Source organism: Mirounga angustirostris, unplaced genomic scaffold, assembly GCF_029215605.1.
Source record: "Mirounga angustirostris isolate CCGP_5_RB_7025 unplaced genomic scaffold, mMirAng1.0.hap1 SCAF_3, whole genome shotgun sequence".
Lineage (NCBI taxonomy): Eukaryota > Metazoa > Chordata > Mammalia > Carnivora > Phocidae > Mirounga > Mirounga angustirostris.
The window spans coordinates 58,413,085-58,425,925 of NW_026991711.1; the positions used below are offsets into that span (position 1 = coordinate 58,413,085).

General features: G+C 39.5%; 1 protein-coding gene across 1 annotated transcript in view; it reads left to right on the plus strand.

Moving 5' to 3' along the window:
* Positions 1-272: 272 nt before the first annotated feature.
* CDADC1 (cytidine and dCMP deaminase domain containing 1) overlaps positions 273-12,841 on the plus strand; it is a 44,577-nt gene continuing 32,008 nt past the window's right edge. Inside the window, exons 1-3 of the mRNA XM_045869417.3 lie at positions 273-474; positions 1,213-1,310; positions 8,046-8,120. Of these exons, the coding sequence (XP_045725373.1) occupies positions 393-474; positions 1,213-1,310; positions 8,046-8,120 (255 nt within the window). The 5' untranslated portion in view covers positions 273-392. The remainder of the gene's footprint in view (positions 475-1,212; positions 1,311-8,045; positions 8,121-12,841) is intronic.

Consider the following 12,841-nt stretch of genomic DNA (forward strand, 5'->3'; position numbering starts at 1 on the left):
AGACGGGGCAGCATTCCATTCCAATTCCCCTTCACTCTCTCGCCAAAACTCTCAAGTCTGCGCAGGCCTCATCACTCTATCAGAGTCCGCACAACCTGGGACTTCCAGGCCAAAAACATCGACAGTTAAAGTCAGGCCTCATATGATTTACTGCAGTTTCTTAACCTATGCGGCCGCCCCTGAAGGGGCTGCCCTGCGCTGCCGCGTCCACGCCTCGCTAATACGACACACGAGGCGCCCGGAAGTGGCGGTCGGGCTCCTACGTCACTGGCTGCGCCCAGTTGGCGGTTGCCGTATAGTTGCTGGGAGGAGGCGGGAGGTGGAGCCGCTGGGGCTAAGATCATGCCAGACAGCGAGAGGTATTCTGGGCAGCAGAGGCCGCTAGGCTTGGGATGAAAGAAGCAGGGCAGATGCAAAATCTGGAGAGCGCGGGGGCCGGGCGGTCAGTCAGCACCCAGACTGGCAGCATGACTGGTGAGTGCCTCGGACCCTGCCGCTGCCATCCCAGCCTTTCGCTCTGCCTTGAGCCTCTGCCTCCATGTAACTCCGCTTTCCCTGCCTATCCCTCTTCGCCCGCGCTTCTGCCCCGGGATGTGTCATTCCCGCCCTAGGCGCGTTCTCGCCTCGGTCACCAGGAACCCTTGGCCTGGCAACACCTGCTTTTGAAGTCGCGCTCATTCCCTCTTACCCCCACCCCCACGCCCCCGCCCTCTGCTTTTCCTCCCGGGACCTAGAGCTGGGATCTCAGGTATTGAGCCTGAAAATTCCGTGCTTTTGACTTGATTTCCGAATTAACCACACACGACGCTTTCCTGTATTTCAACTGCCTTCCCCGCGAAGGTCACCGCACTGCCCTTCTTGCAACACCACAATTTAAAGAAAAGCTTGCTTCACGATAACATCAGACGCAAGGACTTTTCATAACTTCCTTTGGATTATTCCCATAGTTAAATTTATCAGTTGTACCATGTTTTTTTCCTTGTCACGTGATGGCTGGAGAAAGGGCCCAACTTTGAAAAGTGCCAGAGGAGGTCACCGAAAGTGAGGTTGTAGCCAGGCTCCTGCCCTTTGATTCTTTTGTCCTCTTATCCTTTTTCTCTGCCTCCTACTAAAGCAGCTGAGTTCAGACTGCAGCACCCAAATGGCATTGAGGATGAGTTCTTATTTTCATCATTAGTAAAAATTTTAAAGTGTCTACCCTCTTTTTTGTAGGTCAAATACCAAGGCTTTCTAAAGTCAACCTTTTCACTCTGCTCAGTCTCTGGATGGAGCTCTTCCCAGCAGTAAAAGCCCAAAGACAAAAATCTCAGGTATATTTTGTTTCCTTAGTTTTTCCCACTTAGTCGTGGTTTAAATTTGGTTTTTCCAGTTTCTGTCACACTTAAAAGCAAACTCAAAAACCTTAAAATTTGCAAAATACTTACGTGGTTTAGTGTGATATTTATAACTCCTAGCTGTAATAGCTCATCTTTCTAATCTAAAAATAGAGTTGTTACTTTCTCAGACTTTGCCATGTTTATCAGGTATTAATGGTATTTATATGTTGGTTTGGACAATTAGATTGCATAATTCATCACCCAGTTGCATACTATTGATGTTTCATGTGAGTAGTTTTCCCCTTCTCCCACTGAACTGTAAATTACGGGAAGATGGAGATCATGTCTTATTTTACCTTATTTTTATTACTGTGTCTTATTTTACCATGTCTTATTTATACCCCTTTAGCATCTACTCTTGGAATAGGTAATCTGTGAATGCTAATTGGTTTCTTGTTCCATGTAAATAGTCTCTTTTTTGGATCTAAAAGAGGTGATCAAAACAGGTTAGGAATATATAGAAAGAATAATCATGAAAACCTACATCTTTACTTTCTCCAACCCTTGGGCAGCAAGGTGCTTACCTTCTCATCTTTTTCCTCCATGCTTGGAGTGGCATGGTGTTAGGTTCTCAACCAGTTGGTTTGGTAGATTAGTAAGTTTAGAATGTTTTAGGGGGCCAAGGCCATATAGGGAGAATAGTATTCAGTTGTTTAAGCATTTAAGACATTTTTTGAAAAAGGGAAAGGGGGAAGAATTACCCATGGCTTTTCACCATTCTAACAACATCACTTTTAACATTTTGGTACTTCCCTTCAGTCTTTTTTTAAGCACATGCTTGTTTTTCTCTTACAAAATTGCACTTGTATTCTGCATATGCTTATGGAAGTTTCCAACTTGCCGATAATTGTGCTGAAAGATTGCTTCACATTTTCCACAAAATGACTTTTTGTAAATCCTTAAACACAATTGTACTCTTATGAGGTCATTCATAACCATTCTTTCTTTTTTTTCTTCTTGGCGTCTTTGTTACGGTGGATAAGGTTGTGTGCTTGGCATTGGAGATACGAAAAGAAAGATTTGGTTTTTATTTTCTAAATGGAGACAAAAGTTAGGTATTTAAACAAGATGCAATAAGCAGAGATGCTACCAAGACTGAAGACTGCAAACCAGGCTCTGCATGGGGAAGTGAGGGAAGGATGCACAGGGCAGGCTCCGTTTGCACTGAGACATGAAGAATGAGTAGATATTTACCAAGCCAAGGGACTCCATATGGAAAAGATTGAAGGAGTGAGAGAACTTGTGGTCCTCATGGGGGAGGGTGAAGTTGGGTGAAGGGAAGAGACTGAAGATGAGCTTGGAAAGGTATACAGGAATCAGAAAATAAAAAATATTGTATGCCTTGCAAGAGAGTCTAGATTTTATAAGTAGGGACTACACTGACGAATTTTAACAGGGAATTAAGGAATTAACTTTTTAATAATTAGAACTTTATCTTTTTAAAGCACTTATAGGTTCACAGCAAAATTTCCGGGAAAGTACACAGATTTCCTGTATACTCCCTGCTCCCCCCTACATGAATAGCCTCCACCATTAACCACATCCTCTCCAGAGTGGTACATTTGCTACCGTTGATGAACCTACATTGACACATCATGATCGCCCAAAGACTATAGTTTACATTATAGTTCAGTCTTGGTACTGTACATCCTGTGTACCTCAAAGGTATAATGACATGTATCCATCATTATGGTATCATACAGAATATTTTCATTGCCCTAAAAATTCTCTGTGATTCACCTATTTATTTTTCCCCCACCACCCCCAACCATGGCAACCACTGATTTTTTTTTTAACTGTCTCCATAATTTTGCCTTTCCCCAGAACATCATATAGTTGGAATCATACAGTAGTATGTAGCCTTTTAGGGTTGGTTTCTCTCACTTAGCAATATACATTTAAGGTTTTTCCATGTCCTTTCATGGCTTGATCACTCACTTCTTTTCAGTGCTGAGTAAGATCCCTTGCCTGGATATACCACACATAATTTATCCATTCACCTGCTGAAGGATATCTTGGTTGCTTCCAAATTATTGCAATTATGAATGAAGCTGCTATAAATATCTGTATGCAGATTTTTGTGTGGACGTGAGTTTTCAACTCCTTTGGGTAAATACCAAGGAGCATGATTGCTGGATTGTATGATGAAGAGTATATTTCGTTTTGCCAGAAACTACCAAACTGTCTGTACCATTTTGCATTCCCACCAGCAATGAATGGAGTTCCTGTTGCTTCACACCGTCTCCAGTATTTGGTGTTGTCAGTGTTCTGGATTTGGAGCTTTCTTATAGGCATGTAGTGGTAGCTCGTTTTAATTTGCATTTCTCTCATGACATGTGATGTGCAGCGTTTTTTCATATGCTAATTTGTCAACCATATATCTTCTTTGGTGAGGTTTCTGTTAAGCTCTTTGGCCCATATTTTAGTCAGGTTATTTTCTTATTGTTAGGTTTTAAGAGTTCTTTGTATATTTTGGATAACAGTCTTATATCAGATGTGTCTTTGCAAACATTTTCTCCCAGTCTGTTGCTTGTCTTCTCATTCTCTTGACAGTGTCTTACACAGAGGAGAAATTTTCAATTTTAATAAAGTCCAGTTTATCACTGATTTCTTTCATGGATCGTTCCTTTGTGTATCTAAAATGCCATCGCCATACCCAGTGTTATCTAGGTTTTCTCCTATGCAATTTTTTGTGGAGTTTTTTAGTTTCACGTTTTACATTTGGGTCTATGATCCATTTTGAGTTGATTTTTGTGAAGGGTGTAAAGTCTTTGTATATAGAGAATTCACTTTTCCTGATAAAATGGTATCTCTTGGAGTAGTTTTCTTCTCCAACTACTATGTGAAATATTTAATAAATAGTAAAACATTATTTAAAATGGTTTGCATTTTTACGCCCTATTAATCACTCCCTCAACCCTCGCCCTGGCTCCATATATTATTAATGGCTTTGAGAAAGTCTTCATTTCCTTCATGATTTTGAAGTCTTTTATTCTTTCTGCCTCTTAGTAACTTAATATTATTTTATGAAAGTGGAAGACTTTCAAACTGTTTGGGTTTTTTGGTTTGTTTTTGTTTTTTTTGCAGATAAAATTGTCTTGAAGAGACAGATTAGAAGCAAATGCTTAGAAATTTAAGACTTTTATTTTTTTAGAAGATTTTATTTATTTATTAGAGAGAGAGTATACTTGCATGTGACAGTGGGGGGCGGTGCATAGGGAGAGGGAGAGAGAGAATCTCAAGCAGACTCCCCACTGAGCATGGAGCGGTCACATGGCTCTACACAGGGTGTATGTGAGGCTCGATCTCACCTGATATCATGATCCTGAGATCATGACCTGAGCTGAAATCAAGAGTCAGTTGCTTAACTGACTGAGCCACCCAGGTACCCCGAGATTTAAGACTTTTTAAAAGCACATTTAAAAAGCTGGGCTTCTTAGAGATTGAGTACTAATTTTGAAGACACTTTTTTTTTTTTAATATGAAGATTTGATCTCATTTTAATTCACATATATATACACACACTTATATATTTAGATATTTATATATGTGTGTGTGTATATATGTGTGTGTGTGTGTATATATATATCAAGAATAAATCCTCTGCTGAAATTAACTTCTTTTTCAACAGGGATGTGTATTAAATTAAATAAATTCAGTATTAATTACACATTATGTTCACAGGGTTGAGTAAGATCTTTCTCCTTTTAAGAGAAGAAAAATGTTCTTTAAGCTAAAATACTAAGTTTGTTTCACTTAAATTCTTTATTCTGCTTTTGCTATACAAAGTAAGTCATAGAAACTCTAAAGATGCATTTTGACATGTAATTATATTGGAAATACTGCCTTTGACACTTTACCAACCTTTTGTCGTCTTAAAACATTTTTATTTGTTACCAAACTAATGTATGTCTATTATTTATAAAATGGACTGAAGAAAAAATTTTTTTTCACAATTTCACTATCTAGTGACTACTGACATTGTTGTACTGTTTCTCAATCTTTCCTCTCTCTCTCTGTCTCTCTTTGAGTTATTTGAGATCATTTACTTCTGGATCTAGCCTTTTTCACTTAACATAGGAAAATGCTTATGCTGTAATATTATTATACACATTGGACAGCAACTTAGTCTAATGGTTTAAGATTAGTCAGTGGTTTTGGAGTTAGCCTGCCTGGGTTCAAATCTGGACTCCACCTCTTACTGTTGCGTAATCTTGAGTAAGTGACTTTCCCTCTCTCAACTTCCTCATCCATAGAATGGAATGTTACTGGTACATACTACAGGAGGCTTTTATGAAAAGTGGATGAGTTAGTATTTGTAAAGCTCTCAGATAGTGGCTGGCACAAACTATGTACTATATGTGTTTGTTATTATCATTTTAATGTTGGCGTAACAGTCCATTGTATTGATGTACCATGTGTATTCCCTTAGCACTGGACATTTAGATTGTCATTCATTTTACCAGCCTCAGTGTATTTTATTTTATTTTATTTTTTAAGATTTTATTTATTCACTTGAGACACCGAGATACAGAGAGAGAGAGAGAGAGCATGAGCAGGGAGAGAGGCAGAGGGAGAGGGAGAAGCAGGCTCCCCGCTGAGCCAGGAGCCTGATGTGGGGCTCGATCCCAGGACCCTGGGATCATGACCTGAGCCGAAGGCAGATGCTTAACCACCTGAGCCACCCAGGCGCCCCCTCAGTGTATTTTAACTTACAACCACTTCTAAATATGACTGATATCTGAGATTTTCTGTGTTGTCAAATATTTACACTGTATGGATGCTCTTTGAAGATTGTTCAGCAAAGTTTACATTAAGTATAAAATCCAAGCATTTTTAAGAATCCAGCCCAAAACTAGATAAATGAGTGGGAGAGAAACTGTTTATGAGACTTGGGAAAAGCACAGTTAACTAAAAGTTTCAGAAGTTGGCACTACTAAAAATGGCCATCGTTTTAAAATAATCTCTCCTATTGGTTCATAGTTTTTAGTTAAGTTAAACATATCAAAATTGCCTGAATGGTACTGTAGTATAAGAATTAGAGTAAGTGTATTGTTGCCTCGTTTTTTACACATCATGTACTGTCCCTCTCTCCCAATTCTTCCCACTGTGTACTCACTGTGCTTTTCCAGAACAGTAACAGGGTAGCATAATGGTTAAGACGATGGACTTGGGGCTCAGGTCCTGGCTTTCCCATTGACTAGCTATGCAGTTATTTGATCTCTCTCAACCACAGTGTCTTCATGTCTAAAATGGAAACGATAGGGGCTACTTTGTAAAGTTCTGAGGATTAAATGAGATAGTTTCGAGCCTGGTGCTTGGGAAACACTGTTAGGTACTTTATTATTATCACTCATACCATCCTCACCACCACTACTACCATCTCATTCCCGCCATTCCACTACCAGCATCATCACTTCTTCCACTTCCTGTTCTGCTGGAATAGAAATGTGATTCCCAGGACATGGCTTTTCTTGTAAACTTTTTGGAGGTTATTCCTTTTCTAGCATCCAGCATTTGTTTCATAAGACTGAGAGTTCAACATTCACCAAGTTTACCATTCCCACTTAGAAACTTTCTCCAATTTATTACGTATCCCACCTACCTTGGGGCTCCCAGAAGCCTGCTGTATCATTCTGTCTTAATTATCTGCTCACTTCATAGTCATTTTCCTGTGTCATAAGCTCGATAAGGGCTGCATCCTGAGCAACTAGGTCTCTGGCTGGCACATGGCAAGCATTCAGTAAATATTTGTGGAATTAATAAATGAAGGAATCTTGCCCTGGCTCAAAACTTTCTACTTCAAGTTTTACTTTTAGAAGAGACTCGTGGACTTCCATGCGTTAGTGTCCTCTTCTGTAACAAATTACCATGAAGTCGGTGGCTTAAAGCACATATTATATGTAGTTATTGTCCTACAGTTCTGGAGGTCAGAACCCTGAAATGGGTCTCACTGGACTAAACTCAGAGGCTCAGGGCAGATTCCATTTCCTCGCCTTTTGCAGTTTCTCGAGGCTGCCCACTTGCCTTGGACAAGGCTCTTCCTCCATCTTTGGAGCCAGCAGTGGCAGACTGAGTCTCATGTTGCATCACGCTGGCACTGATTTGCCTCTCTCACTTATAAGGACCTTTGTAATTACATTGGGTCCATCTCAAGGTCAGATGATTAGCAGCCTTAATTCCATCTACGATCTTGCCACAGTAACAGAGTAACGTAACAGTCGCCAGGGGGTGGGACAGGCAAGTCTTTGGGGGACCACTATTCTGCCTACCACAATCCACATCTACAGATAGTTCCTTATCTTCCCAATTCCAGTTAATTTACCCCTACCCCCCTTTAGCCCTTTTTAGCTATGGCCACACTTTGGACTGCTCCTTAAAACTGCCCAACTCCAAAAAAACTACAGAATTTTATTTTCTGACCAAAACTTTCAGTCCTTCTGTATTTTGCAAAAGTATGTAGGGGCCTGATTGTAAAGGCCTTATGTACTAGGTTAAGTAGTCTGAACTTGAACCTGAACAAAGCGTGAAGTCAATGCAGATTTTCATCAGGAAAAAAAAAAATGAATGATCCAAAACCAAGAAAACCAGCCTTCAAATAGGAAATATTGAGTTAATTCTATGTTTTGTGCACTAATCTTTTTTTCCCCTTAATCCGCTTTTAATTAGGAAAAGGAAGAGGGAAAACATGGACCCTTAGGAGATAATGAAGAGATGGCCAGGATATCTACTGACAAAAAACAGGTGAATTTTTATGACTTTTAAGAAGACGTGTTTGTAATAACAAAGCAAAAACAATGGTATAAAGTAGACTAAAAGTCCTTCTTATACTCAAGTTTCCCATTTCCACTTACAAGGCAGGTTCTTATATACCCTTCATATCCTTCTAAAAGTTTTCAGTGCATTTACACGACTATACATGTCTCTCCTCTAAAAAACAAAACAAACCCAGATTATTTTATAATATGCTCCCACATCTTTTTTTTTTAATTTTCAAAGTTAACTCTTGATACATTTCCATATTAGTTTGCATAAATGTGTTGAGAAACACTCTTGCACAGTTCTCTCATACTCCAGCACATCTTGCTGGTTTAAAGAATGCAAGGCCCTAACTGTTCTTTACCTAGGCCATTTCTCAGAGTTGTGTTTGCAGCAAACAACCTTGAGGGTTGAGCTAATGTCTTCCTCTGGGACAGAAAGGAGGTTTGCTTACTGTCTATGATAAAACAGCAATCCCCAGGCTTGGTGTTCCTTTCCTATAACACAACCCACTTCCTGTCCACGAATCCATCTGGGCCATCTGCACGACACCCGTGGGACTTGTGGGCAAGGGAAACATCACAAACATGGTGCTCATACTGCTTGCTGGGCTGTGAATGATCAAGTAGTCTCTGAGCCCAGAGGTTCATGTGTTCTGTCAGCATCAATGGAACCATAGCAGGCTAATTTACTAGCTTGTAAGAAGGGTAAAATCAAACCCAGGCCCGATAAGATGAACTTTGTTCTTTTTACTATTGCACAGTATTTCCTTGTTATTTCAATCTTTTGAGTTTTCCAGAGAGATTCTGATTTATTGGGTGTCTAATGGAGACAAAACACGTATATTTTGAAAAAAGTTACCTTCGTGATTCTGATGTGCATTCCTGGAGATCTCTTGATAAGTTCTGAGAGTGAGTCTCTAAAATGCCCAACAAGAATATAGAAATAATTTGTCTCCAAATATTTAGATGTTTTTCATTTTAAGAAAGGCGAAGGCAAAAAAATAGTGACTCACCACTTAATATACTAATTTGTTTACCAAAACGCAGACTGTCCTCTTTTGCTTACATTTTACTGTAAATCCCTGTGACTAAGATAATACAGAGGGCTTTCCAAGATGTTAGTGAAGTGAAGCAGTCAGGATCCAGAACAGTGATTCACTAAAAAGTTTTAGTCTCCTGGGAGTTGCAGTCAGTGGAAGTGCAAAATGGAATGCAACTTAGGCTTTTATTTGCTTTGTTTTGTTTTAAGTTTGGGATGGAAAAATCTTTGTCTCAAACTTGACATTTTGGCCTTAGCTAAAAACAAATGAAAGATAAAAGATATTTTCTGAGGTGAAGAGGACTCTAGACAAAAAAGTGATAAATTAAACTTAGCCTAAAAGGTTGTTCGTTTTTTGTTGTTGTTTGTTTTGTCTCTGCACCTATGCTGAGGGGCAAGGGAGGGATAAAAGATTGTTCTAATAATAAATCGAGTACTTTTCCCGCTTATTAGGAATAGTTTTGGGTCTTGAGAGGTTTTTTTAGGAATAGTTTTTGTTTTTTTAAGATTTTATTTATTTATTTGACAGAGAGAGGGCACAGCAGGGGAAGCTGCAGAGGGAGAGAGAGAAGCAGACTCCCCCAAGTGGGGAGTCCAAGGTGGGACTCGATCCCAGGACCCCCGGGATCATGACCTCAGCCAAAGACAGATGCTTAACCCACTGAGCCACCAGGTGCCCTAGGAATAGTTTTTTTTGCATGGAACATTTTATTTTTTTAAAGTAATGTCTGTACCCAACGTGGGGCTTGAATCCACAACCCCAAGATCAAGAGTTGCATGCTCCACCAAATGAGCCAGCCAGGTGCCCCACAATTGGTTCATTTTAATAAAGTGAGCTCTAGCATGCTGGGATCTCTTGATAAGGCATGATCAGTTCTTTTCCAAAGTTATAATTTAAAAAGAAAAACTCACTGGAACTATTCAGAAGTAGATACTAACATATACTTTGTATTTGGGGAACATAAAACTCTTAAGAAATTTTGGGATGGGAAGGGGAAAGGGCTTATAAATTCACGGTAAATTTAAAGCTTGTTTTAAAAGCCAATATAGATCTTTCATGTTTTAGATATATTTTTGGAAGTATAGTTTGTAAAGGAAAGATTTTTTGTATTCCTTTTAAATGTCCTTCTAGTTTAGGAAATGGTTGGTTAACTCAGAAAAGGAATTCTATAAAATTTTCTCTATTCTTTCTTTTTAGGCATTTTACAAAATACCATTCTCCATATTTGCAGACATTTATACTCGTAACTGAAACTGAATTAGTTAATAAAGTTCTGGTCTGATCTTTAAAATAATTTCAAGATGTGTCCTATTGGGGATAACTATAGAATAAAATCCCTTTGAAAGGGAGTAGGGAATAACAGGTACCCTGTGCTCAGCCCAAGTTCCCCACATGCTGTAACAATGAGTCCAAAACCCAAAGATTGGGTTTACATTCCTTACCTCAGAGCCCTTTCCTGTGAAAACGGCATAGACTACGTTGTGCCTTACATAGAACTGATTTTTAACTTAGTCTATTTTATCTGATATTAATATTGTCACACCAACTTTTTCGATTAGTATCTGTGTAAGTTAGGACACTTTAGGTTTAAAGTAACACCTCTTTAGAATCCCAGCCCGCCCCCGGTCTCCAGGGCTTAGAAGCACAGTCAGCCCAGTCCCCTACCTGTGGGTGGGATACTGCTGAGGTAGCTCAGGCTTACTGCTCTGGCTTTGAGTTCTCTTCATTTTTAACACCTGAGCAGGTATCTTCTTTTGAGCTTCACTATGCATTTAAAACTTTTTTTTTTTTTTGGTAAATCTATGTATTTGTGGGAGGTGGGACCTACCCACATTAGTCTAGACTGCCATAGTGCGAAAAATTGGGAGAGCCAGTTTTTAGAAAGAAGTTGAGAATTATCTTTTAGTCAGTATTTAAAATATTTTAAGATTTAAGATGACCTCTGCTTTAGTTCTGCCTTTAACCATTTGTGGGGGTCTTTCAGAAGGTCACATGATCTCTTTGGGCTTCACTTATCCATGTGTAAAACCACAGGGTTTTCTACCTTTTTCATTATACCACGTAGAAGCTTAATACTAAAGAGTTACAGACTGGATGCTGTAAGAAACAAGTCAAATCAACTTGGTTCTCGCCCTTTCCTAGGTTAAAGTGTATTTATTTTTCAGTCAGACATATTAATGGATAATTAAATGCTTCACTGTTCAGTTAAGAATGCCTAGATTTAGAAAATTTCTGGTATAAAGCCAACATTAAATTTTCAGAAAAGTTTTTGGACTTAATGAGAAATGTGCTTTTGTTCAAACTATGTTCAGATAAAGAACTAAATAAAAATTCTCATTTTATTAATAAATCAAATATAATCTATGATTAATCATTAGATATGTAAAAAAAATTAACTGAGTAAATTTAAAGATCTGATTGCATTATTCAACGATTCATGAATCAGGCAGCATCCCTCTGAATCACTGCAAAAAAGGGAGACTTCTACAGGCAGAAGGGGTGGGAAAAGGAAGTGTCTAGCAAAAAGTGGATTGTTTCAGACAAGGTTACCTTCCTCTGTGGGACTGCAGGAGTTTATCAGGTGGGTTGCCTCACTAGCTGACTAGGAAATTCTAGTCTGACTGGTTAAGATTATATTCCTGGGAGAGGCCAAAACCTCAGTTAGGTTAGGCATTAAGTCTCAGTCCTATGATGTGGGCTTAACATGAGTGACTCCATATGGGGCCCGTTGTCAGTTGCTCGGACCCCTACGCCTGAGAGATGTGATCAAAACTTAAGGCATTAGCCCCACCCCTGGCTGTTGCTCTGAAAATTCTTACAGTTTTGCTGATCCTCTGTGGTGGTATTCACAGGTCATGAGTTTTGTTTTTGTTTTTGGTGTTTTTTTCTTGAATCTTTGTGGTATTCACAGACCGTGACTTCAGGTTCACATTTTTAAAGCCAGTCATTCTCTTCATTCCTTTTCTGATGTTCCAGTCTTAGGGAGATGATTTGTTCGGTGGTTAGTGGCTGCGAACACACTTTTCAAGCTGTATTTGAGAGAATACAGCATGCCGGAGAGACCACTGGATTATTACAAGCAGGGTAATCCCCAATATCTAGACTGCGTTTGGAGCTGTGGTCCCAACACCCAAACCAATCAAAATTAAATAAGTTAAAGGAAGACCCCGCTGAAGGAGTCACTTTCTTTCTTTTTTTTTTTTTTTTAAAGATTTTATTTATTTATTTGACAGAGAGAGACACAGCGAGAGAGGGAGTGGGAGAGGGAGAGCAGGCTTCCCACGGAGCAGGGAGCCCGATATGGGGCTCGATCTCAGGACCCTGGGATCATGACCTGAGCCGAAGGCAGACGCTTAATGTCTGAGCCACCCAGGCGCCCTGAAGGAGTCACTTTCTTGAGCCAAGTTGCTCGTTCAGTGGTTTTATAGCTGAGTTTCAACTTTCCCACAAGCGTTAATCCATGTGCAGCAAGTGGTGCTGGTCACGGCACAGACACCTCCTTGTTCAGCCAAAAAATAATCAAGGGCCATCCTGTTACCAAGAACAACTTTGGTTAGAGGGTCTAAGGATTTTGTTGGGCAGCTATTTTATTTTAAGCAGCAGATTCTGTAGTATTTTAAAGAGTTAAGGAGAGTTTCCTGATCATAGCCTCATTCATACTCAC